Source organism: Mercenaria mercenaria, chromosome 5 (assembly GCF_021730395.1).
Source record: "Mercenaria mercenaria strain notata chromosome 5, MADL_Memer_1, whole genome shotgun sequence".
Taxonomy (NCBI): Eukaryota; Metazoa; Mollusca; class Bivalvia; order Venerida; family Veneridae; genus Mercenaria; species Mercenaria mercenaria.
The window spans coordinates 74,632,699-74,660,114 of NC_069365.1; the positions used below are offsets into that span (position 1 = coordinate 74,632,699).

Genomic DNA, 27,416 nt, shown 5'->3' on the forward strand with positions numbered 1-27,416 from the left:
CTGTTTTATATCATTTATATATAATATCACAGTAACAACATTTATGCCCACTGGAAAAACATGGCAAATTTAACAAAATAAAGCATAGCAAATATTGCTTAAATTTTTACATTATTCTTTGGAATATGACAATTTTAACTATAATGCATAGCAAATATTTCTACATATTTCCCAATATATTTCTACCTATTTCCAAATATTTCTACATATTTCCCAATATATTTCTACTTATTTCCAAATATTTCTACATATTTCTCAATATATTTCTACATATAACACCCTGGAACAAGGCAACTGAAAAAAATAATGCAAAGGAAATGGAATGTATCACTAATAATTTGAGCCGCGCCATGAGAAAACCAACATAGTGGCTTTGCGACCAGCATGGATCCAGACCAGCCTGCGCATCTGCGCAGTCTGGTCAGGATCCATGCTGTTCGCTAACAGTTTCTCTAATTGCAATAGGCTTTGAAAGCGAACAGCCTGGATCCTGACCAGACTGTGCGGATGTGCAGGCTGGTCTGGATCCATGCTGGTCGCAAAGCCACTATGTTGGTTTTCTCATGGCGCAGCTCATTTTACATGATCTCTTGGAACAATCATAAGATGACCTACCTAAAATCTTTCAGGCAATGGAAACCATATTCCTTGCATACTGGACGCGAGTTTCCCATGTTTTCACTGGAGCTGGAAAACTCCATCTTACACCTAGGTCGTAAGATGACACTTGTGCTGTGAATGACTTTTAATGAACTACATGTATATAATAGACCTGTGCAGTAGTTCTTTTTTCCATAACAGCGGACACAAATCATATACCTTGGCAGAACCTCTTGTCTACTTATAAGAGTATTTCTTGATTCAAAAATGTTATTATATAGATAACATCGTAACGATTTGCGGCAGATTATAGAACAACACTCGGACCCAGTTGTTCGAACGTTAAACAGTTGATTAAGCGAACGGTCGATTAACTTTTAGTGTTATATTACGACATGTTATAAAACTTTGTGAAACAATTTAAATTCTGAAATTAAGGATGTTGACAACTAAAAAGTCTTTAAAGTTAAATCAAAACATCAAACTGGAGTTTCCCGTTAATACTAATATTTTTAATCAATTTTTAACAGACGGTTAGTTTAACAGCCGAATAAATTTTCGAACAACTGGACCCTGAACTCTTAAATTTTTTGCTTTAGGACCATCACGTCTTTCCTGTTTATGGATGCAATTTTCATGCACTTTCTTAAATAGGCTACTGTAAGAAAAAAGTGCTATAAGAAAGTCATTAGACTGATTGTATGTTTGCTATTAATTGATGGTTAACCTTGACCCTGCTTAATTTTTATAATGAACTTGTCTGTCGAGTTCCGTTGTTAGCGGTTACCTTAGAGCTGGATAACCAGTGAAGGAATGTTACAGTCTCACACATATGGGTATAGGAAGAGTCCCATGCTGTAAATAATGTCATAAGATATTACATTTATGAATGCATGTGTAAATTCATTCATTGCTATTAGTATAATAAAACAGTGCTTTAAAGAAAGTTATTTACTTTATTTTATTTCTGCTATCATTTTAAGAATATGGTACGCAAAACAAAGAATTTATCATTGGTTGCAGATGCTGACGGGAATTTCTGATTCTTGAATAACTTCTTTTGTGGTCACTTGACCACCTAAACAGCCACCTTCAAGTTGAATATTTCCATCCACATCTGCAACTGGTGAAAGAATCTCAAATCACAGCATGAATAAACCTCATACAGATATATACAGTTATAAAAGAGTAAAAAACTGACAGTTTTATAAGTCTGTGCAAAAAACATTATACTAGTATATAAATTCATGCATCTATTACATTATACCCCTTTATGTGTGCAAGTAGAATATTCAACATCAATGTACTATGAAAATAATAAATAATGGGATTTGCCTGAAGATTTAAATTTCAAAATTCTTGAAAATGGGGAAAAAAACTTTTGATGTTTGTAAATGAAAATTAATAACACCAATATAATATGGAAGTTTCAGACAAATTACTGTTGAAAAACACAGATGACATTGGAAACAGTCACAGAGTAAATACTGTGAGGGAAAAATTGGATATTTTTGTGAATACTATGTAGCATTAAGCAAAACTTTCTATCTTAAATTATTTAGGAGACATGCTTCACAATTTAAGTCCCTTTTTTTTGAAATTCGGAAAGTGCTTTTATTTGCAAGTAACTGTACATAAAAGTGAAAACAGTGCAAACTGACGAGTTTCCTAATGCTGAAATTGTCAAATGTAGAGAATATCTCTAAGTTAATAACATGATAAATATTGCGACGAGAAAAAAGATTATAGTAGTACTTTGAAGCATGATGCTACAATAACATCTTGAATCATATAAATTAAATACACTTACTGAAAGGCTTCCAATGCAATAGCCAAAACTACTGCCTGCAGTTCATAGAACACGACAGCAGAAATATATTTTCATAATTTTTTTCTGCAAGTTTTGTCTTTAACCCAGCAAAACTAAGTGTTCAGCTATAGACTTTTCAATAGCACTAACTATGGACTGGCAATTTATATTAGGAGTCATGTAATAAGAATGATTTTGAAAATCCTGGCTGAATTAAAATGTAGCTAGAACAGACAACTTTACCAAGTTTAATTCAGTATAAATCATCAATTTATGTTACATGATTTAACTTCAATCAAGATGTGTTTATACTGAATTTAATGTACTGTTACGAAAGACTGGAATAAAAGTAACATCAATTTGAATGAAACTGTTTGTTACAACAGAACAGTTTAGAAATGGAATAAAACAAACAAAACTAAAACACATCTGAGCCGCACCATGAAAAAACCAACATAGTGCGTTTGCGACCAGCTTGGATCCAGACCAGCCTGCCCATCCGCGCAGTCTGGTCAGGATCCATGCTGTTCGCTAATGGTTTCTTTAATTGCAATAGGGTTTGAAAGTGAACAGCATGGATGTTTTCTCATGGTGCGGCTCATTTACTATTTGCTCTATCTTTTCTGTAACAAGGTTTTCCCTCAATTTCTCTTTAAATACAAGAGCACTGTCTGCAAGTGCCAATGCTCATCTGAAGGTGCTAGACAATATGCAAGAAAAGAGTTATGGTTCTTGGCCTTCTTACACATCTAAATTGATGAGGGGAAAAAATGAAGTTTCAAAGCTATAGTAAGTATTCAAGAAAAGTGAACTTAAACGAAAAACAAGAAAGAAATACAGATTTTCTTAGTTAAAAAGGCCAAAAATTCTGACAAAATGCAAGAGAGAGTTATGGTTCTTGACCTTTTTACTAATCTAATGATAATAAACAAATGTACAATGTTTCAAAGCTATAGCTCTTACAGAATTCAAGAAAAGTCAACCTTAATAAAAAGAAATACAAGTTTTCTAGGTTTGTTTGTTTGTTTTGTATTTAATGCCATTTTTCAACAATATTTCAGTTATGCAACAGCTGGCAGTTAACCTAACCAGTGTTCCTGGATTCTGAACCAGTACAAACCTGTTCTCCGCAAGTAATTGCCAACTTCCCCACATGAATCAGAGGTGGAGGACAAATGACTGTACACACCATGTCTTTTATCAAACTGTCACGGAGAATATATGCCCCACCCGGGGATCAAACTCACAACCCAGCGATCCATAAATCTGCTCTCTCCCTATTGAGCTATGCAGGCGGGCAACATAAAGGGCCATAACTTTTTCAAAATATCTTTACTTTTGAATTTATGAATTTATCAAAAAAAAAAAAAAAAAAAATTGATGGAGTATTTTCCTTTGTGAATCCAGCCATATTCTGATGCAAAAACAAAATGTTTAAAATTCAACATTGACCTTATTTGTGTAGATATTGTTATCACACTTTCAGAACATCTTGCACACAAAAACTTTGTGCAATTTCAAAAAAATATATACTTTTTCTTCTGATATTGTGAATTCATAAGGAAACATACACTGAAATTATTAAACTAAGATATTTTAATAATTCAAAAAAGATCCAACTACCACCCTCAGACAGCTCATTGATACATACTTAATGTCTGGATATTGCAAAATTAAATTCATACACAAAAAACAAAAACAAAACAAAAAAACATAAAAAAGAGAAATTCACCTTATATCAACTGCATAATTTGCAACATTCCTACATAACCTATTCACTAACACATAAAAATGAATGTAAACTACAGGAAAATATGTTTTATGTTTCAATAAACATTTTTTTCTCTGACAGGTAAATAAATAAAAATAAACTTAAGAAAACAAATCAATAAACATAAAAAATCTTGAAAAAAAAAGTAATAAATAAATGAATAGATTTCTAGTACTTTCAAAAGAAAATTTAACATCTCCATTGACCCTAGTAACATTAATTGTTTTCCTAATCATAGGAATCATCAAATCTATATCAAAATCACCTCACAATAAAAACCACAACATTTTTCTCTTAAACCTTCATCGTTGACAAAGATCACATTTTACATTTTTTACAAAGGTTGTCTTTAAAAGACAAGTTTGACTAAGTGTGGATATATGAGGCTAAGCCTTCAAAGTGTTAGTAACAAAAAAAATTAGTAATGCTGATTCCAATTTCTATGCTTTTAGCTTTAGTAACATAGCTTTGCTCCTATACATAACTAAGTAAAATGCAAGTTCCTGTAAACAAAGGAAGGACTTCCATGTCAAGGAGCAAAGGAAGGACTTCCATCTCAATAAAGTTTCATGAAGAAGTTCCTAGTTGATATCCAAAAGGAAGGACTTCCATGTAAATGCATTTTCTTGAAGATCAAAGGAAGGACTTCCATGTCAAACAACAAAGGAAGGATTTTTATGTCAAGAAAGAACTAATGAAAGACTTCCATGTCGAAACACATTCCGGAAGAACCAATAAATGGCCAGATTCATGAACCACTCCAGATCAAATTTTCATGTTACAGCAGTGTTTGTATTACGGATGTCTAGTCATGCACAAACTCTTCCCCGTAGTAGTTGATCACTTTTAGATCCTTCTTCCGCCGAACCATGTCAACAATGAGATTATCCAGTATCTGCAAAACATAACCCCATCAAATTATACTAGTGTCCAATACGGCTGTTCTGCTGATTAGTTATTCATCCATATCCACTACAGTTCGGAACATCTTGTTAAATAACATTTTTATTCTAAATTTTCAACTGAAACTGTCACAGCAGCCACCTGTATTAAGCACCTCCATGCCTTAACCAGCTTATCATCTACCTTCCCTTACTGACTTTTTGTCTTATTTTCAACTTAAGTAGCCACCTGTATTAATTAGCCGGATTGTCACTCCCTTGGCTGGCTGCTAAATACAGATTTGGCCGTATTTCTATTTTTTAACAAAAGTAAAGTATCTGCATTCTTGGAATGACAAGCTTTTGTTGTCGCATTAATATTAAGTTGAAATGTTTAATTTTAAAATAAAATATATTTTCTTGTATAGAATGAGGAAATATATTGTAAAGCCACATGCTGCAAATAAGAACCTTTGATTGGAAGAGAAAAATTTATTACAAGGTTTTCTGTGAATTGTAGAAATATTAGAGTGAAAAAATATCAAATATATTTTTGACAGAAAAATATCAAATAATAAATATTTGGTTAAAAACCATTGAAAAACATGAAACTGATAGACAACTTGTTTGTTTAACAAGTTACATCAGATCTTGTGATCAAGTCAGGCCAATGACTCTTGTGCCTCTTGTGAAAATATTGCATTTGTAGTTTACTTGGTGAAAGATATTTGAGACGCACCATGAGAAAACCAACATAGTGGCTTTGTGACCAGCATGGATCCAGACCAGCCTGCGCATCTGTGCAGTCTGGTCAGGATCCATGCTGTCTGCTTACAGTTTCTCTAATTCCAATAGGCTTTGAAAGCGAACAGCATGGATCCTGACCAGACTGCGCAGATGCTGGTCTGGATCCATGCTGATCACAAACACACTATGTTGGTTTTCCCATAGCGCGGCTCATTTGTTTGTTATAGTATAAGATTGAGAAATCATGCAACAAATGACCACCAGATGCAATTGTGGCATAGCCACAAGTGAAAGTATAAAATCTGGTGGAAATGGGCGAATGATATTTGATCTTACATCTAACACAAAGTTTCTTTCTGTTTCATGTTTTTCGATGTTTTTGACCAAATTATACATATATTTTTTATTTTTCACCCAGTGAAAAATATACACTGAAAGAATGGTTGCTAGAGCATCAATGGCTCTAGCACTACAGCAGACTCAAGCAATTAACCCTTACCCTGCTAAATTTCTATAATGAACTTGTCCATCATTCGTTAATGGACAGTACCATTAATTGTTAAAAGGGTGCTTACCAAAAAGATACTGAATGAATGGCAAACAGTGCAGATCAGCCTGCACTTCCATTCAGTCTGATCATGATCAACACTGGTCGCAAAGGCAGAATCAATCGTGCCCAGCATGATAAGGGCTAATGTGGTCCCCAGTATACTGTGTTTCGATTGCTCAAAACCCTAGAGACAACCCCAGCATTTTTCTTGTCACCGAGTAACATTGAGTAATCACTGTTTTAACTTATATGAAATTTTTCACTGTCTATTGACCCAACAAAGAAAACCCATGAATATTAAAACCCAAAGAATATCAATGACTTCACAATATGCTAATGAACAAATTGCAAGTAACATTATAATTTGGAATGAATAATTCAGTTCATTATTTTCATTAAAACCCTAAGTATCCATGTTTTATACCTGATTGCACTGTCTGAGATCAAGGAACTTGAGTTTTGTCATTTCCTCTGGAACTCTCGATAAGCATTCGCCATAGATCCTATCTATACCTAACAGATCCAGATTCTCCATATTGCTGAAAAAAACAACAACAACAAATTTCATTGGCTTTAAACATACATGGTAATAAGCAATAACTGCTTTTACTACATATTTAGGGTGCATCAGGTAGTCCAAGTTCAATAAATTTGAACAAATGTTTGATCAAAATAATGGGTTTTTCAATACTTGCGACTTTACTTTGCAAGATCTAGATCTAAACTATATGAGCTGCACCATGAGATCAACATAGTGGCTTTGTGGCCAGCATGGATCCAGACCAGCCTGCGCATCCGCGCAGTCTGGTCAGGATCCATGCTGTTCGCTAACGGTTTCATTAATTGCAATAGGCTTTGAAAGCGGACAGCATGGATCCTGACCAGACTGCGAGGGTGCACAGACTGGTCTTGATCCATGCTGGTCGTAAAGCCACTATGTTGGTTTTCTCATGGCACGATTATGTCATGTTAAAGGTACCTGAGGGTGGTAGTAGGATATTTTTTCAATATACAATACTTTAAATAATGTTAATTTCATGGCCAAAAGTGCCTTTTCCCCATTATAAAATTGAAAGTTATTTATTATGATAGAACATGTTAAATATAAAAAATTCCATCAAACTCATAAGTTCATCTCATAAACATGTATTCTTTTAACATCTCTTGCAAAGCCAGGTGCATATTCACATACTGAACAACATTCCTATGAAGTTCCATTACTCCAGGTCATATAGTCTTCAAGACACATGCAACACAAACTTTATGCCTTAAATGCATATTTTCACTAAGTCAAGGGCCATAACTCTGGTCTTTAAGAGTGAAATCCCACTTAAAAATAAGGTGCACAACTTCGAATGCTGAATCTAATTCAATGTTTCATGAAGTTAAGTAGAATACTTCTTGAGTCACATGATACACAAAGTTTTAAGCCCTTTGGGCTAGGTCAAGGGCCATAACTCTGGTCTGGCTGAAACTGAAACTGAAACTGCTTTATTTGATTAAACGCCTAATTTTACACATAGTATATTCACTGGCGTTGTACATTAAATTAAAAAAAGAAAAATCATGATAAATTATATACATAATGGTATCAAATAATGAAACACGACATATTTGACAAAATTTCTGTACAGTGCAAATTACAACATTGCGTATTATAAAGCATACGTTGATCACACTACATAGCAGAGTATACTCAGCGTCTCTACCATATTCAGTCCACCAACAGAGAAATAATCAGAACCATGATTCAAAGCTTTTAAAAAACAGTGTTTTGAGCTTTTTCTTAAGTGTCTACCGAATCAGAATTTCTCACTTCTACTGGTAGTCTGTTCCATAGTTTCGGTCCTACAGTTTGAAAACTTCTGTCGCCAAATGTTCTACGTTTGTTAAATGGTACCTCGTAACAACCTATAACAGAGTCTGAAGACCTTAAACTATGTTTTGGTGCTTGTTCTGATAATAATTCAGTCAAGTAAGATGGAGCTTGGCCGATTGAACAATTAAACATGACAGTTAAAATCTTAAATTCAATTCTAGCTTTGATAGGAAGCCAATGTAGTCATAACAAAGCTTGTTTTGAACTGTCATAGTTGCTGAGTCTTAAAACGAGTTTGGCACACATGTTTTGTATCCTTTGCATTTTCTGAATTTCACAGTGAGGAATACCATACAATATTGCATTGCAATAATCTATATGTGAAATGACCAGTGGTAATACCAGAATTTCAGTAGCCTCTTTTGGCTGAGTGAAATCCAAAACAAAACCCCAGTTGTACAACTTCACATGCCAAATAAAAATGACTTCATGACTCGAGGTCAAATGTTTTTTGAGATACATGTGACACAAATTGTTGGGCCCTTTATGCATATTTATGCCTGTCAAAGGCAGTAACTATGGTCTTACTGAGTGAAATCCCAAACAAAACATACGGTGCACAACTTCACATGCTGAATAACAATCCTATGAAGTTTCATGACTCTAGGTCAAACGCTTTTTGAGATTATACATAACACAAATTCAGATGTACAGATGGATAGACTGACCCATGGTCACTGGTAAATCTAAGTGCCTCCCCCCACCCCCCCACCACACACCTCCCACCTAAAAATGTGGTGGCAAAGAAATGCATTATACTACCATGGGGGAAGAGCCAAAGAGTGGTCTTTATGTCGATATTCATTGGTAAAAATGTACCAGCAAAAAATTTTCAAAACCTAAAATAACATTTAATTTAGCAGTCTATAAATTAAGGATGTCTTTGTTCACAGGGGGTCTTAAGGACAGAATTCACTGCAAACATTATCAAAAATATTTTCTGCAAGTAACACAAATACCAAAGTTTAACATTAAATCATTCTTGACAACTAGGCAACATTTTTAGATTTTTCTCTGTATGCAAAGACGCCCCCATGTTTTAAATTTATGTCACAAATTGAACTTTAGCTAAATTACTCAATTTGTAACATGACGAGACTGCTCCAATTAAGTAGCATATAAAATTCATACTTTAAGCAAGATCTGTATCAAAATTGTCTAAGGCCCACGTATTCTTGTTATTTATTCTACAAAATTACACCCCTTCATAATTAGATGTTATGATTTATAAGATGTTGGCGTAATTTTCTCTTGAATTGCTGTACAGTAAATTTTAAAAGCCGTAACTTATTATAATTATGAATGATAAGGTTTCAGTTTTTTGCTAATGGATATAAAATTAGAAAGTAAATCACTCCATAACAATAATGAAAACCTTGTAAAATAAAAAAAATACACTTATCAAATTCTACAGAAATGGTTAACAATGAGAGTGACATCTAGATATAATAGGGATATTATAATAGTAGCTTGATCTGGGATGCTGTATTCAGCTTGAGTGCATTTTGTCAGATCGGATCTAATGAGGCGTGCAAGAACCGAGTGTGATCCGACCTTGCAAAACCCATGAGAGCGGAATACAAAATCCCAGATCTAGCTACTGTTTTAATGACCATTTTATTATATATATACCTCCACCTTTTTTGTTTGTTAATTTGTATTTGAACGAAATCTTCAATGTTAAAATAGAACTGAGTGAAGTGCGCTGTTTATAGAACTGTATCAGGTCATGCATATTAAATGAAAGTAATACTGCCATGTACAATACAAAAGGTACAATACAGAATATTTTTGTGCTTGTTCATATTTCACTTGTGAAATACAAGCTGAATTTTTAACAGAATTTATATAGGTATGTAATAAATAGTAAAACCTGTCATAACAGACACTTACAAAAGGGACCAATAAAGTATGTTGGAATTCAGGTAAAGCTGGAGCAATTATGTACAGTTTATGAATACAAAGAATATATAATGACACTGGCGCCATACAAATATTTCAGGTTATCATGAAACTAGTTTCTGGCAAGCAAGAATTAAAGATGTACAGTACAATCATTTTCTTTAAGACTAAGGGCTTCATTAAGGGCATGGAGATTGGGATTTACCCCCTGTTTAATGGTCTAAAGTCCTGGCTACTTCTTCTGACAGAAATAAAGTTCTATTTGGGAGGAACCCCAGTCCCCCTTCTACTTTGTAACTTCCAACCTCTACTTCATTAATTATGAAACCCCTGAAGACAGGAACAATCTTTGGTAACTGTTAAAACTATAACATGCATGCCCTCTTATAACAGCCTCAAAGCATAAAATTCAACTTGACTGATCCAAGTTTATACTCATTTTTCAACAGTATTTTACTTAATAAATATGTAGTAAAGGTCAGTTAAGTAAATCAATCCTTTTAGATTCTGTACAGTCAATGAACTATTCTCTGCAAGAAACTGATAACTTCCCCACATTGATCAAAGTGTTCGACAAACAACTCCTGACAAACTGTTTCCTGTCCAACCCTAAAACCACTCAAGTTACCTCCCCTGGCATCACTTCTTTCTGACAGAGATGCAAAATACTTACCAGCAGTGATCCACTATAGAGATGAGTCCCGTATCTGTGATGAACCAACACCAGCTCAGAGACAGCTCCTTCAAGTGACTGCCACACCTAATATCATATAAAAAGAAACATACAGTTAAAATGAAACTTTAAATTATCTCCCTTGATAAAACTGGCAGCCATTTTAGGTGGCAGTTTTCTAGAAGGTACAAGTTATAAAGTAATAAACAAGAGCTGTCAGAGGACAGCAACGCTCGACTATTCAACAGCCTTGTCGATTGAATGAATACGAAAGTCGAAAAAGAGGCATAATTTAGAAAAAAGCAAAATAGGGTTATGGAACGTGCATAGTGCTTATCAGCTATTGACAGTGGACAAGTGTGTGAAGTTTCAATCCATTCCCATTAGTGGGTACTGAGATACCAGCTTACATATAAGAATTTAACTCAAAACTCCTAAGTTGAAAAAGGGGCATAATTTTGTAAAATGCAAAGTTGAGTTATTGACCCTTTGCACTGCATGTCACATCATGACAGTGAACAAGTGTGTGAAGTTTCAATCCTTTCCCATTAGTGGATACCGAGATACCAGCTTACATACAAAACCTTAACCAAAAAATTGTAAGTCGAAAAAGGGGCATAATTTTGTAAAAAAGCAAAATAGAGCTATGGAACCTGTGCAATGTAAGTCAGTTTATCATAGTAAATAAGTGTGTGAAGTTTCAATCCATTCCCACAAGTGGTTACTGAGATACCAGCTTACATACAAAACCTTAACCAAAAATTTCTAAGTCAAAAAAGGGGCATAATTTTGTAAAAAAGCAAAATAGAGTTATGGAACCTGTGCAATGTAAGTCAGTTTATCACAGTGAGTAAGTGTGTGAAGTTTCAATCCATTCCCACAAGTGGTTGCTGAGATACCAGCTTACATACAAAAACTTAACCAAATCGGGACGCGGACGCCGACGCAGACGCTGACGCATGGGCGAGTCCAATAGCTCTACTTTTCTATGAATAGTCGAGCTAAAAAGGATAAAATTCTGAGGTTAATCATTATGTACTGGTACATCCAGATGTGGATTACATTATGTAAACAGAATTTTACAGCATCATGAATTTTTTTCATCTTACCTTTAGCAGATTTTAAGGAATGAACCGCAAGATATCAGCCAGGGGAGATAATCTGTATTGTGTGGAAAGTATCTTCAGTTGTGTATCACTTACACTAGAAAAGGATTACTATAGCCTCCTGTTGTTAAAAATCTCTTGTGTGAGTACACTGCTTTAGTCTAGTATTATCTGACTAGACTGGATATCATATTACTATTACAAATGGTTCGAAATATTGTGAAATCCCAAGTTCACAGTCTCACAAGCATAAGTTTAGGTGTTTCAGCCAAAGCAACTATTTTGTGGCATCATGAATTCATTGGTTTCAAAATTCAAATATACATAATTAAGACTTTTAATTTTCCTGTCAGGAATTAATCTTGTGTAATGACATACCCACATAACCTGTGAAAACAGAACCACCTTTAATAATAAAGCTTTCACAGAAGGTATGAACGAGTAAACAAATACATTTCTACCAGTAATTAATCTGCTGTTCAAAATTTTAAATCCAGGAATTAACTTCTGAAGAAAATTGCCATTTTGCTCAAAACCACAAACTATCTAGCCAACACTATATCAGACTGAATGTGACTAAAATTAACCTTTAGCCTGGTAGTGGCATGTGATTCTGCTTTTGCAACCAGTGCAGACCAAGAGCAGCCTGCACCTATGTGCAGGCTGAACATAGTCTGCCTGTTTGCTATTCTGTCAGTAAATTTTCAGTGAATACCCCTTTGATAAACAAGTGGTACTACTAAAATTGAACTAGAAGGTGTTTTTGTCACAAAAACATGTCTCCCCACTATGTATGCCTTTAGCTCTAGTGACCATTTTGTGCAGCAAAGCGGAACGTGTGGGCGATATGCACAACTAGGCTTGGTACTGATCACTCCTGTGAAGTTTCATCTAAATCCAGCCAGCAGTTTGACCTGTGAAAGCCAGACAAGATTTTTCTATTTTTAGCTCTGGTGGCCATTTTGTGAAGCGAAGTGTAATGTGCTAGCAATACGCATAAGTAGGCTTGGTACTGATCACAAGGGACGGACGGACAGATGACAAGAACAATATAATGATGAACCAATCCATTTTATAAATTGAGCAAGGTAAAGGTTAAAGGACAAGGAAAGCCTGACAATAAGTTAATTTCATATGAATGTGATACTCAAGCCTTTCATAACGCTGGAAGAATTTTTAAAATCGGACCACTATTGAAAAAGATATGGCAGTTTGAAATTTAAGAAAATTACCGATCATGGAGGCAGCCATTTTGTGTGTTTATGAGGTCATTTACACACTGCTGAATTCTTTATTTAGCAAATAACCCTTTAAATAGATTAATTTTATATGTTTCTTGAGTGTAATTTGTAAAACATGGTAATTTCTTTCATTATAGCTGGAAAAAGAGGAGAAATTATTTTACAGAAATAAGTAAATTCAATTCAAATATGTGTCTAGAAATTTAATAAATCCGCCATTTTTTTTTGTTGCCATGGAAACAAAATGGCCACCATTCTGATCAAAGATTTAAATGCTCATAGCTTCCTCATTTTTAAGTCAATTTTGAAAATTCTTTCACTTCTTTAAATGATCACAGAAATCCCAGCAGATGGAATTAACATCAAAACAACATTGCCTTTCCCTTTAAGGAGAAAACAAAACTTGCTGGTAATTTAAAATACTTACGCTTGTGACATGTCAAGCACAACTTGATCATTGACTGCCGAACACTCAGACAGATTCAAGACCTGTAGTTTTGATAACGAAGCCTCTTTGAAGAAACTAGACAAACCATCAGAGGAGAAGTCACTGCCTTTACGTAATCTTAGATAGACCAAATTCTTTAATTCCTGAAGGAGAAACGTAACACAAGTTTTTACAACAGGTAAAATGTTGTTTTTATCAAGCTATCAAGGTAAAACTACAGCCGACATTGTACATACCACCACCTGTATTAAGCTACTTTTTTTATTAAATGACCCCTTCAAATCCCACCCAGGCATTTTTACTACATAAATGAATTCTATTAAACGACTTTTCAGTCTTGAAGACCAGTAGTTTCAGAAAAGAACATGTTCAAGTACAAGATCAAGACATCTTATGGGACTCAGCTGTAGATACTTACCTTTAGATATTCTAAAGACTGGTCAGTAAGACATTCACAGAAGGAGATGCCGAGATGTTTCAACTGCTTACAGCGTGAAAGTTGCTCAAGCCCTACATCCGAAATTTCTGCCCCATCTAGCTCCACCTCTTCCAAGTAGAGATAGTGACTGTCCACCAAACCTTTCACCCCTCTAGAAAACAACATTATCAGAAATAGAATAAGAGCTTTCACAGTAGACAGCATGCTCAACTACTCAATGCTGCATAGTGAAACAGGTCATAATTGAGGAAACTAGAGCTATCACAGTGATTAATACATCAGTAACCATCATCTTCATGTATCCCAGAAAACAAGAGGGTCATGATGACCCTGAATTGTTCACCAGAGTAATATGAGCCACATGTTTAATATGGCAAACTTAGGCTAAAATATTAGAAAGTAAGTCAGTAGGTCACATTCATGGTCACTGAAAGTAAGTTTTGAGATCGGTGTGCAAAACTGTACATGTCATGCAAATTTCAAGGCTGTATCTTAAAAAACAAGAAAGTAGGTCAGTAGGTCAAGGTCACAGTCAAGTAACCTGTAATCCCTTGGGGTCATCAGGTAGTTATAATTAAACAGTCTAGGAAATATGATCTGATAATTTTTGAAGTATTTTTTCCTATATAACCCTTATTTCAAGTGACCCCCAGGGCGGGGCCTCTTTTCACCCCAGGGGCATAATTTGAACATCTTGTTAGAGATCCACTAGGCAATGCTACATTCCAAATATCAAAGGCCTAGGCCTTGAACTTTCAAACAAGAAGATCTTGATTTTTTTCCCTATATAAGTTTTTGTTAAATTTGGGACCCCCAGGGCAGGGCCTCTTTTCATCCTAGGGGCATAATTTGAACAGTTTTGGTATAGGACCACAAGGCAATGCTACCTACCAAATATCAAAAGCCTAGGATTTGCAGTTTCAGGTAAGAAGATTTTTAAAGTTTTTTCCTATATAAGTCTATGTAAAACTTCAGACCCCCGGGGCAGGGCCTCTTTTCACCCCAGGGTTATAGTTCGAACAATTCTAGTAGAGGACCACAAGGCAATGCTACATACCAAATATCAAAGGCCTAGGTCTTGTGGTTTTAGAAAAGAAGATTTTTAAAGTTTTTTCCTATATAAGTCTATGTAAATTGTAAAACTTGTGACCCCCCGGGGAGGGGCCTCTTTTCACCCCAGGGGCACAATTTGAACAATCTTCATAGAGGACCATTAGATGATGTCACATGCCAAATATCAAAGCTACGCCTTGCAGTTTTGGACAAGAAGATTTTTAAAGTTTTTCCCTTTGGTTGCCATGCCAACCAGAATTCTGCATGGAATTCAATTCTTTGAAAAATTTTGAAAGGGTGACACCCAAGGATCATTCCTGTGAAGTTTGGTGTAATTCTGCCCAGTGGTTTTCCAGAAGAAGATTTTTTGAGAAATTGTTGACGGACACACGTCGGACGATGGACATCAAACGGTCACAAAAGCTCACCATGAGCCTTTGGCTCAGGTGAGCTAATAAGTCACACATAGCTAAACATACATGATGTGAGTGACAATGTGGAACAACTTTTTGAGATTGAATCAAACCAATATAGTAATAACTAATAACCGAGATACAGCAAAAGTGCATCTCCCCCTTGAAAATTTGAAATAGAGGTATGAAATGGTGGACACGGGTGCATTTTGAGGTCTAAATTTTGAGAAAAATTCCTTTGCCAAAATAGTTTCATGCAACTTTGATGGGTATAGGTCGTTTCTCGGCCAACTGGGGGAGTGGGGAGGGGAGGCACGGGTCCGGCCCTGGATCCAGGCCTAATTACAGAGATAAAGTGGAAGTGCATTAAAACATTAACCAAGCTCTGGACATGGCCGACAAAATGGAGAGTAAGATAGCTTTCTATATATGCTGTATAGTCAACCTAAAAAATGAATTTAGTTTGTTCAAACCATGAAAACAATGTTACAAGCTTTTCACACCACGAAATGTATACAGAAAATGATGTTTCAATTGGCAGCAATGTGCAAATCATGAAAAGAATATCATTTTAAACAAGAGGGTCATGATGACCCTGAATCGCTCACCTGAGTAATATGAGCCACAAGTTTCAAATGGCAAACTGACACTAAAATATTAGAAAGTAGGTCAGTAGGTCACATTAATGGTCACTGAAAAACAGTTTTAAGATTGGTGTGCAAAACTGTACATGTCATCCAAATTTCAAGGCTGTATCTTAAACAAGAGGACCATGATGGTCCTGAATCGCTCACCTATCCCCACATGACCCAGTGTTCAACTGAGTATGACGTCGTTATTTCTATTATTTGACATAGTGACCTAGTTTTTGAGCACATGCGACCTAGATATCATCAAGATAAAAAATTCTGACCAATTTTCATGAAGATCCATTGAAAAATATGGCCTCTAGAGAGGTCACAAGGTTTTTCTATTATTTGACCTAAAGACCTAGTTTTTGAAGGCACGTGACCCACTTTTAAACTTGACCTAGATATCATCAAGGTGAACATTCTCACCAATTTTCATGAAGATCTCGTGAAAAATATGGCCTCTAGAGAGGTCACAAGGTTTTTCTATTTTTCGACCTACTGACCTAGTTTTTGACCGCACATGACCCAGTTACAAACCTGACCTAGATATCATCAAGCTGAACATTCTCACCAATTTTCATGAAGATCCATTGAGAAATATGGCCTCTAGAGAGGTCACAAGGTTTTTTCTATTTTTAGACCTACTGACCTAGGTTTTGACCCCACGTGACCCAGTTTTGAATTTGACTTAGATATCATCAAGATGAACATTCTGACCAATATTCATGAAGATCTCATGAAAAATATGGCCTCTAGAGAGGTCACAAGGTTTTTCTATTTTTAGATCTACTGACCTAGTTTTTAACCCCACGTGACCCAGTTTCGAACTTGACCTAGATATCTTCAAGGTAAACATTCTGACCAATTTTCATGAAGATCCATTGAGAAATATGGCCTCTAGAGAGGTCACAAGGTTTTCCTATTTTTAGACCTACTGACCTAGTTTTTAACCGTAAGTGACCCAGTTTCGAACTTGACCTAGATATCATCAAGGTGAACATTCTGACCAATTTTCATGAAGATCCATTGAGAAATATGGCCTCTAGAGAGGTCACAAGGTTTTTCTATTTTTAGATCTACTGATCTAGATTTTGACCCCACATGACCCAGTTTCAAACTTGACCTAGATATCATCAAGGTGAACATTCTGACCACTATTCATGAAGATCTCATGAAAAATATGGCCTCTAGAGAGGTCACAAGGTTTTTCTATTTTTAGATCTACTGACCTAGTTTTTAACCCCACGTGACCCAGTTTCAAATTTGACCTAGATATCATCAAGATGAACATTCTCACCAATTTTCATGAAGATCCATTGAGAAATATGGCATCTAGAGAGATCACAAGGTTTTTCTATTTTTAGACCTACTGACCTAGTTTTTGACCGCACGTGACCCAGTTTCGAACTTGACTTAGATATCATCAAGGTAAACATTCTGACCAATATTCATGAAGATCTCATGAAAAATATGGCCTCTAGAGAGGTCACAAGGTTTTTCTATTTTTAGATCTACTGACCTAGTTTTTGACCCTACGTGACCCAGTTTCGAACTTGACCTAGATATCATCAAGATGAACATTCTGACCAATTTTCATCAAGATCCATTGAGAAATATGGCCTCTAGAGAGGTCACAAGGTTTTTCTATTTTTAGACCTACTGACCTACTTTTTGACCCCACGTGACCCAGTTTCGAACTTGACCTAGATATCATCAAGGTGAACATTCTGACCAATTTTCATGAAGATCTTGTGAAATATATGGCCTCTAGAGAGGTCACAAGGTTTTTCTATTTTTAGACCTACTGACCTAGCAGTGCTCCAGCTAGGATTAAAAAAGGGCAGGGTGTTGGCACTGAAAAGGGCACTTCTGGGGTGGTGGTCGGTCCGGGACCGTGCTCCCCCGGAAAAAAAATATAACTGGTCCATGCATACAGTGCATTTTAACATACTTTAGGCATGGAATTTGGCATAATTTAGGCATGTTTTTTGGCACACTTTAGGTATGGTCTTTTAATAGACTATGTCTGTCATCTCTAATGCACCTATTTATTAACTAAAAATTCTGCTGTTTGTATTTTACTTGGCATTGATTTTCAACTTGTAACATTTCTTTGTAATTGCATACTGAATAACAATATCTATGTGTTTAGGCCTATTTTACTTGCTACAATTTCAGTACACATCTTCTCCATGTAGGCTACTTGATATTTATAAATTTATACCTGCAACATATTATATACAGAAAATAAAGTTTAAACTTCCACTTAAATAAATGAAATCAGGCAAAGTTTTTAACTTACAACAGTCTAAAAGCAAGTTTAACACTTGTAATAGACATATTCCGGGTATCCAAAATTTTATATCCGGATATGTTACACTTTTTTCTAAAAGTCGTCGAATGTCCAGTTTAAACAATATTTTTGAAAAAATATTATGATGCAAAGACAGTTTAACAGCATTTCACAGTATCTGACATTAAAGTGTACCCTGTCATTACATCTTAGTAAACTAATTTCAAAGAAATCTTCATGAAAAAACGGCAATTTCACAAAGCAGACGACAACTTACTTTCGATTTCAAAAACTTGTAAAACGATAAAATCAAAATATTTTCCTATTTAAATTTGATTGTGATCGATTTTTATTAATTACATATAAATGTCTGTTGTCTGGACTTAAGTTTCAGTTGTGTATAAAGGGGTATTTACGACTATATTACCGAAAACGAAAGTACACTTTGACAGGTGGCGCGAAATGATAATGACCTCAGACTGGTTTGCAAACTGTTTTAACACTAAGGTTCAATGATTTAAATGCTAGTGGAGCAGTCTAAAATATCATGGTCTGCCTCGGGCACGATTACAGCAGGTAATATTGTTTAACTGTTTGCTAATTATGTCAATGCCCCCCGGCGTGTATCACTCGATAAAAAGGGGGCAATAAAGCAGTGTATTATAATCACAGAGGCAAAAAAGGGAAGTTTGGCTAAAAAAAAGAAATGAATGGTTGTAAAACGGGCAGGGTGCCTGGCGGGGCAACAGGGCGGAACGAATTTCGGAACGGGCGATGCGCCCTGCTGTAAATAGCTAGCTGGAGCACTGCCTAGATTTTGATGGTACGTGACCCAGTTTCGAACTTGACCTAGATATCATCAAGATGAACATTCTGACCAACTTTCATAAAGATCCCATGAAAAATGTGACCTCTAGAGTGGTCACAAGCAAAAGTTTACGGACGCACGGACGGACGACGGACACTGCGCGATCACAAAAGCTCACTTTGTGACAGGTGAGCTAAAAACAAGAAAGTAGGTCAGTAGGTCAAGGTCACAGCAAAGTGATCCCTAATCGCTTAAGTCGTCAGGTAATTATAATTAAACAGTCTAGGGCGGGGCCTCTTTTCATCCCAGGGGCATAATTTGAACAAACTTGTTAGAGATCTACCAGGCAATGTTACATACCAAATATCAAATGCCTAGGCCTTGAACTTTCCGACAAGAAGATCTTTCATTTTTTCCTATATATGTCTATATTAAACTTGGTACAACCAGGGCAGGGCCTCTTTTCACCCCAGGGACATAATTTGAACAGTTTTGGTAGAGAAACACTAGGAAAAGCAACAAACTTAATATCAAAAGCCTAGGCCTTGCAGTTTCAGGCAAGAAGATTTTTAAAGTTTTTTTCCTATATAAGTCTATGTAAAACATGAGACCCCCCCGGGGCAGGGCCTCTTTTCACCCAAGGATAATAATTTGAACAATTTTAGTAGAGGACCACAAGACAATGCTATAAACAAAATATCAAAGACCTAGGTCATGTGGTTTAAGACAAGAAGATTTTTAATTTTTTTTACTATAATGTCTATGTAAAATTTGTAACCCCCGGGGCGGGGCCTATTTTCACCCCAGGGTCACAATTTGAATAATCTTGATAGAGGACCATAAGATAATGTCACAGGCCAAATATCAAGGCTCTATTCCTTGCAGTTTTGGACAAGAAGATTTTTGAAGTTTTTCCTTTCTGTTGCCATGGCAACCAGAGTTCGCATCGAATTAAATTCTTTGAATAATTTTGAAAGGGGACCACCCAATGATCATCCCTGTGAAGTTTGGTGTAATTCTGCCCAGTGGTTTTTAAGAAGAAATTTTTTTTAGAAAATGTTGACGGATGCACGACTGACGATGGACGACTGACGATGGACACTGAGCGGTCACAAAAGGTTGATGACATATTGGACAAAAAATTTCACTGTCTATCTTCTGGTCAAAAACTTGCTATTCTTCTTCATCAAATTGCATGTAAAATCTTTCTAAGCAGATAGATTTCAAAAACTGTGAAAACCCTACTAGCATGGGCATCAAAGTTCAGCAAAATAAGGAGGTATTTCAATGTACACAAAACTAAGAAGTGTAGTTTACTTGGGCCAATGTTTGTTCAAAACTGATACATATCTCATCTTAATCAAAATTCACCAACCATTAGGTTATCAATTACGTTTTGATTAATCAACATTGAAATTTTGGCTTATTCTTAAAATATCTTTGCTGTTCTTCTTTGGAGAAATAACCTGTCCTTAGTTTACTGATATTTTTCTGTACTTGCATAGGGGCCAGTTCTTCTTGGCAGTGATTAATACTAAAACACAATGCCTTTAATTGGTCACACAGCATTTTCTGCTTTATATATATCATCTGCCTATAGGTAAGATCTTTTCTATAATGAGAGCTAAGAAGACAAAGAAAGAAACATTAAGGTACCTGTCTGTCAGGAAACTTATTCCATCCAAATTAATGCTTTTTATCTCCGGAAGCCCACCAGCTAGAAAGATAATGCCCGAGTCTTGCAAAAACATGCAGTGTGAAAAATTGAGATGTGACAATTTTTTACATTTTACTAAATATTTTAGGGTTCTATTTTCAAGCTTATCACACCCTTCCACATTAATTTTCCTCAGATCCTGACAGTTCTCGGGTAGACATTGTAACATATCACAGGTAAGATTATCACAGAAACCAAAGTCAATTTCCTGTATTCCTGGACAACTTTCAGTCAGTATGGCAACTTCAGCACGTGTGACATTCACTCTACCGCTGATAAAAAGTCTCTTAAGCAGAGGAGCTCTTCTCATCACCCATAAGAAATTTAAACTTGAAAGATGAGGGCGAGTGCTAAAATCAAGACTTTTCCAGAGACTGTGGTCTAGTGAGATCTGCCGCCATTTGCGACAAATTGGAGCTACATTTTGACAAAGTTCTTTGGTTGTTAAATATGAGAATATTTTCACAATAAGCTCATCAGGTAAATCATGAAACACACTTCCTTCACAGCCAGATTTAGTCATCAATTTATCAATATTTGTGAATGGAAGAGTTTCATATGTTTTCATATTTCTTGACACCCAATGTTCCCCAACATGTTCATGATTCACACTTGTTTTCATCCTTAAATCATCTCTATTATATACACATGTATTCTCATCTCTTACAATGACATCCTCAGTCACATGTAATTTTTCTGTATCGTCATTTTCAGCATTCACACATTCCAAGTCATAGGATGTTACGAGTTTAACTCTTTCTTCAGTGCCGTCATGTCGCAAGCAAAAGGATTTAGCAACATCTTGACTGAGAGTGTTTGTACTACTTGTACAAACAGAAGCTTCTCCATTGTTTACTGTACATTCCGCCTCATGCAATGCAACATCAGGTTCCTTTTTAGCATCATTAGAAACTTCTTCTTCATCATCACTTAACTGTTCTGCTACACAAACATCTATCTTTTCAATATTGATTCCATTAATGCTTGCATCTTCTTTAAATATGTCAGCATCTACTGTTTTGCAGGTTTGTAACTGTATATCTTCATACTTTTCTTGTGTTTCCACATTTTTTGGACTTTCAGAAATTCCATTCAAATTACTTGTTTCCATGTTTTATAAGCATTGTATTTTATTACTGACCATTTGACTATATGACTGGCACAACTTGCATGTTCAGTGCCTATAGAGTTTTCATCTCATGTATTCAAAATGTACTTCATGTCTGTCTTGACAGCAAAAATTGCATCTTTAAGGCAAATTCTCAAGACCAACACTTTCTGTATTTATTCTGAAATTAAAAAATAAAAGTAAAATAGAAATATTTAAAAATCTCACATGTTTAACGACAAAGACAAAACCTCAATCCTTTACTTTACAGGAAATGCCTAGCCATCTTGTAATGGACTTTTAGTCTCTGTTCTAGATATTCTATTACTAGACTCCTAGACTACCTTCTACAGGTTTTCTATCTAGTAATTATTTTATCATAAACAACACTGGAGAATATTCGGATTGTTTTGTGTTGTATTTCATACTTTTCCAAGAAAGAATGCCTAATAATTATTGTCATAGGTTAAATCCAGTAAAAACTGAAAAATTGTGAATAATTAACTCAACAAACAATATTTGTTGATAATTTCATTTCATTTTTGATGTTGTCCAAACAAGTCTATATAACCTAGCTGATTACTGGATATTTAGAAAAAGGCTAGGTATTTCATTACCGGACAGCTAGAAACTTCCTAACTAAACAGACTAGTCTCTTCTCAGTGTAAAGTCTGATCAAGATCTAGTCAAAATAATTTGACATGCAGATTGTTTTATATCTGTGACAGGCAATTGAAACGTCAAAACTTTGAAGGACCAAAATAATGGAGGATAAATCACAGTACACAGTCATGTAAAGATATTGCTTTTATCGCTTGCGCATACTGGCGTGTAGACAATGTGTAGACACGGTAAACGTTAATCATGTACAGTACATACATAGGTTTAAATCACCAGAAAATTCCTAATTTTGGATATTATTTAAAAACTTTTACATATATCAACGAGGAACTGAATCCCCTTTCGATACATGTAAGTTTTATTTGAATTTATGGCCAATTCGTGAAATAATCGGCATTTTAACCTATAGCATGTAAAGCATCGGCAGCGCGATGAAAATTTCATTGGAACTTGCTTCCACTGTTTTGGTCTTTCGAGTGTTTGACGCGAGTGGGAATTGCCCATATGAACAAGAGCTGTCCGTAAGACAGCCAAGCTCGACTATTCGAAATATTGTCACAGAAGCAGGAAATTATTACCCAAAATGTTAAATATCAAAAGAGTTTTAAGTTCGAAAGGGGACATAATTTGACTAAAATACATATCAGAGTTATGGGACTTGATGTTATCAACTAGTTTTATAACCCGAAGAAACATGTTAAGTTTCAATTCAATATCTGCATTAGTTTTGGGGATAGTAACTTGCATGTTAAACTTTAACCAGAATTTTCTAAGTCCAAAAGGGGGCATAATTTGCTCAAAATACATGTTAAGAGTTATGGAACTTGACCCAGTGAGGTTGGTAATTGACCTTGAAAAAGAATAAATAAGTTTCAAAGCTATATGCCTTTTGGTAATAGCTGTATGTACTTGCACGCAAAACTTTAACCAGGATTTTCTAAGTCCAAAAGGGGGCATAATTTGCCCAAAATACATGTCAGAGTTATGGGACTTGGTGCTATCAACTAGTTTTATAACCCCGAAGACATATGTGAAGTTTCAATTTAATATCTGTAGTAGTTTTGGAGATAGTTACTTGCATGTAAAACTTTAACCAGAATTTTCTAAGTCCAAAAGGGGGTATAATTTGCCCAAAATACGTGTCAGAGTTATGGGACTTGACCCAGTGAGGTTAGTAATTGACCTAGAAAAAGAAAAAATAAGTTTCAAATCTATATGCCTTTTAGTAATAGCTGTATGTACTTGCACGCAAAACTTTAACCAGAATTTTCTAAGTCCAAAAGGGGGCATAATTTGGCCAAAATACATGTCAGAGTTATGGGGCTTGACCCAGTGAGGAAGGTAATTGATCTAGAAAAAGAAAAAATAAGTTTCAAATCTATATGCCTTTTAGTAATAGCTGTATGTACTTCCACGCAAAACTTTAACCAGAATTTTCTAAGTCCAAAAGGGGCATAATTTGGCCAAAATGAAGGTCAGAGTTATGGGACTTGGTGCTATCAACTAGTTTTATAACCCCAAAGACACATGTGAAGTTTCAATTCAATATCTGCATTAGTTTTGGAGATAGTAACTTGCATGTAAAACTTTAACCAGAATTTTCTAAGTCCAAAAGGGGGCATAATTTGCTCAAAATACATGTCAGAGTTATGGGACTTGACCCAGTGAGGTAGGTAATTGATCTAGAAAAAGAAAAAATAAGTTTCAAATCTATATGCCTTTTAGTAATAGCTGTATGTACTTGCACGCAAAACTTTAACCAGAATTTTCTAAGTCCAAAAGGGGGCATAATTTGGCCAAAATGAAGGTCAGAGTTATGGGACTTGGTGCTATCAACTAGTTTTATAACCCCGAAGACACATGTGAAGTTTCAATTCAATATCTGCATTAGTTTTGGAGATAGTAACTTGCATGTAAAACTTTAACCAAAATTTTCTAAGTCCAAAAGGGGGCATAATTTGCTCAAAATACATGTCAGAGTTATGGGACTTGACCCAGAGAGGTAGGTAATTGACCTAGAAAAAGAATAAATAAGTTTCAAAGCTATATGCCTTTAAATGATAGCTGTATGTACTTGCATGCAAAAACTTAACCAAGGTGTGACGCCGACGCCGACGCCGACGCCAGGGTGAGTAGAATAGCTAGACTATTCTTCGAATAGTCGAGCTAAAAAATATCTCAATATTTCTTAGGATAGCATCAAATTAGTTGGACTAGATCAAGCTCATGATAGGAAAATATGTTATGATTCTATTTTCTGCTTTTTTGTTTGTTTTGGAAGTGGACTGCAGATACAGCATGATAACTGATCATGGTACAGTTCTACTGCCAGGGGTGTGGAATTCCTAAGTCCGACTCGGGACTTTCTGACGGCGGACAAGTGAGTTTTTACATTCCGTTTGTCCGTGGACAAGCAAAAATTTTCTGGCTTGAAATGAAAAAAGGAAAGAATAATTTAGAAACGCTGAACAGTGCTTCAAGTTTATGGAGTTTATAAAAAAATTGACGTACGAAATAGATGTTTCACCCGCCGAGGGCCTCTCAATATCTCCAGTTTTGGGAAAACCATACTGCATCTAAATTTAGTATCTCTTTCTCAGTGTTCTGACTGGTTCCTTGTCACGATCTTGCGTGATTTTTGCACATGATAACTCACAGATTTCTAAGAAACGAAACCAGAAACAAACTCAGAGCTCCAGATAAGCTGCATATTTGCGTATTTACGCAATTAAAATTGCAGAAAACCCAATTGAATTCAGTGTGCGTACTGAAACACAAGTAAAATTCCTAATACCCAATTCATAAAAAAAGGCTTGCGTATCACATTTTCCTTATTACTAGAATGGGTATGAGACTTTAACGCTAGATTTAACTGACTGATTATACGTTACCGCGGAACAGGTTGTAATTTATTGGAAAAATCACAGGACCATTCAGTCTGCTGATCAGTGTTATTTGGATGCTTTGTAAACAATTTTACGCTGATAAAATGTAAAGTGGTCGCAGAAAAAATATTGTTGCAACACAAACAAACAAATTAGTGGGATATTTTGCTGTTCAACAATGACAGTTATCTGTTTGTGGCGATGTAGTGTCACCAATGCTGGATGACATCTTTTGGGAGAATTCATATATATTGCGGTGACCACATCGTTCGGGATATTGTGGATGAACTGATCTCTGACTGCATTAAAAGTGAAAAAGAAAACAGTATGGAACATTCATTACAATTTTAAATACATTTTTGTATTAAACATTGAAGGGTGCCATTAAAGTAATTAGGTACTTCGTCAATCCTGTTTAATGATATGTACCATGTATACTGTAACTTAGTGTAAGCAAAATATACTCAGTTGTTAGTGCGAGATTGGTGAAATACCCAAATGGTTTTAGCAAATACCCAATTACTTCTAAAAAGGCTGGGTATTATTACTATTAATATTATTTTTACCCAATTCAAATTTCCAATACCCAATTCAGACAAAAAGTGATGGGTAAATACCCATTTGCACCAAAAGCTTATCTGGAGCTCTGCATAAACAATTATCACAAAGTTTTGGACAAATTCGTTGTTACAACTTTGTCTGTCAACAAATATGGAAGTCAACAGTCAAAGCACAAAGAGCTCGCTAGTACGAGTCAGGAAGTTTCATGTTTTTTAACGGTCAGAAAGTTTTACGCTTTCTGACATGGCTTTGCATGGCATGATCGGCAGTCCTTTATGTATTTCTGTTAAATGTTTGACGGCCTCGCGAACGAACACAAGCTAAAGTGTCGAAAGCTTTTTTTTTAAACAGCTACAGTATGACATGACACTTTATTATGTTTGCTTTTGTTACTACTTGTAGATTATTGTCCAGAATAAAGAATAATTTGCATGTTAAAATATTGAAAATCCGGGCAAGTAAGTTTTGACTGCGGACAAGTAGATTTTTAAGTCTCATTTGTCCGTGTACAAGTGAAAAATATTGGGGTTTCCACACCCCTGACTGCAGTTTTCCCAGGCCTAACTATCTTGTGGAATTTTATGTCACTAATATTCGACGACATGTTGTGATTTGTTAAAACAATACTGTAAGCCCTATTATATTTCTAAAAGTAGAAAATGTTAAAATTAAGATCATAACCTAAGAATCACAATGAATACATAATCTCGAAACATTGACACAATCATATCCGAATGTAAATATCCGAAATAGTGCATATAGGCTCATAGGAAAATATGTTCCAACTTCAAGTTTACTCCACAAATTAGACAATTATATATTTAAAGGGCTAATTCTTAGTCTACTAAATTTAACTAATGTTTTATATGACATAATAATACCCAGAAAATGCATGTAAAGTGACAGAATTATTTATTTCCATCTCCGTCAGAAGACGCTTTGAAAAAGAACCTCAAGAATAGGAAATACCGGAAAGCGACAGAGCTATCTGTTCTGTATAAATCCTGTCCCGTCTTCGTAGGAGACCCCACTGGTGCGTAATCCTTAATGAATACTGGAATCCCTCCACCAACACAAGCTAACTCCAAGTTCACTGATTCACGTATTTCAATGTGGGAACAATGAAACTATAATTTACACTGAAGGCCAGTTCAGTTAAGACGTAAAGTGGAATGTCTGCGTATAGGCCTATAAATTTCCCCACTAACAGTGAATGTTTTTTTCCTAAAATATCCAGTCTTGATGCTTTTAAGCAGTATAATAACCTCCCACACAGTC

The 27,416-nt window shown here is 35.4% G+C and overlaps 1 protein-coding gene across 2 annotated transcripts; it reads right to left on the reverse strand.

Annotated features, from left to right (window-relative positions):
* On the reverse strand, window positions 1–27,093 carry LOC123557636 (F-box/LRR-repeat protein fbxl-1-like). 2 transcript variants are annotated; one of them, XM_045349238.2, is made up of 7 exons: window positions 27,020–27,093; window positions 20,903–22,252; window positions 14,027–14,198; window positions 13,588–13,751; window positions 10,814–10,900; window positions 6,784–6,898; window positions 1–5,076 (listed from the first exon to the last, which is right to left on the reverse strand). In XM_045349238.2, exons 2-7 carry the CDS (start codon window positions 22,072–22,074, stop codon window positions 4,987–4,989), a joined length of 1,800 nt encoding a protein of 599 aa, XP_045205173.2. In that variant the 5' UTR covers window positions 22,075–22,252; window positions 27,020–27,093; the 3' UTR covers window positions 1–4,986. The 2 variants fall into 2 exon arrangements, with proteins under 2 accessions (XP_045205173.2, XP_045205172.2); XM_045349237.2 differs by lacking the exon at window positions 27,020–27,093 and adding an exon at window positions 25,204–25,496.
* Between the last annotated feature and the right edge of the window lie 323 nt (window positions 27,094–27,416).

Bases quoted from the DNA above. Each gene is read 5' to 3' on its own strand.
- LOC123557636 (XM_045349238.2), bottom strand. From the start codon at position 22,074: ATGGAAACAAGTAATTTGAATGGAATTTCTGAAAGTCCAAAAAATGTG. The intron at 14,199-20,902 runs GTACCTTAATGT...GTTGTTTTCTAG, and splicing joins ATAAGTTTCCTGACAGACAG to AGGGGTGAAAGGTTTGGTGG. The intron at 13,752-14,026 runs GTAAGTATCTAC...TTTCTCCTTCAG, and splicing joins AGTCTTTAGAATATCTAAAG to GAATTAAAGAATTTGGTCTA.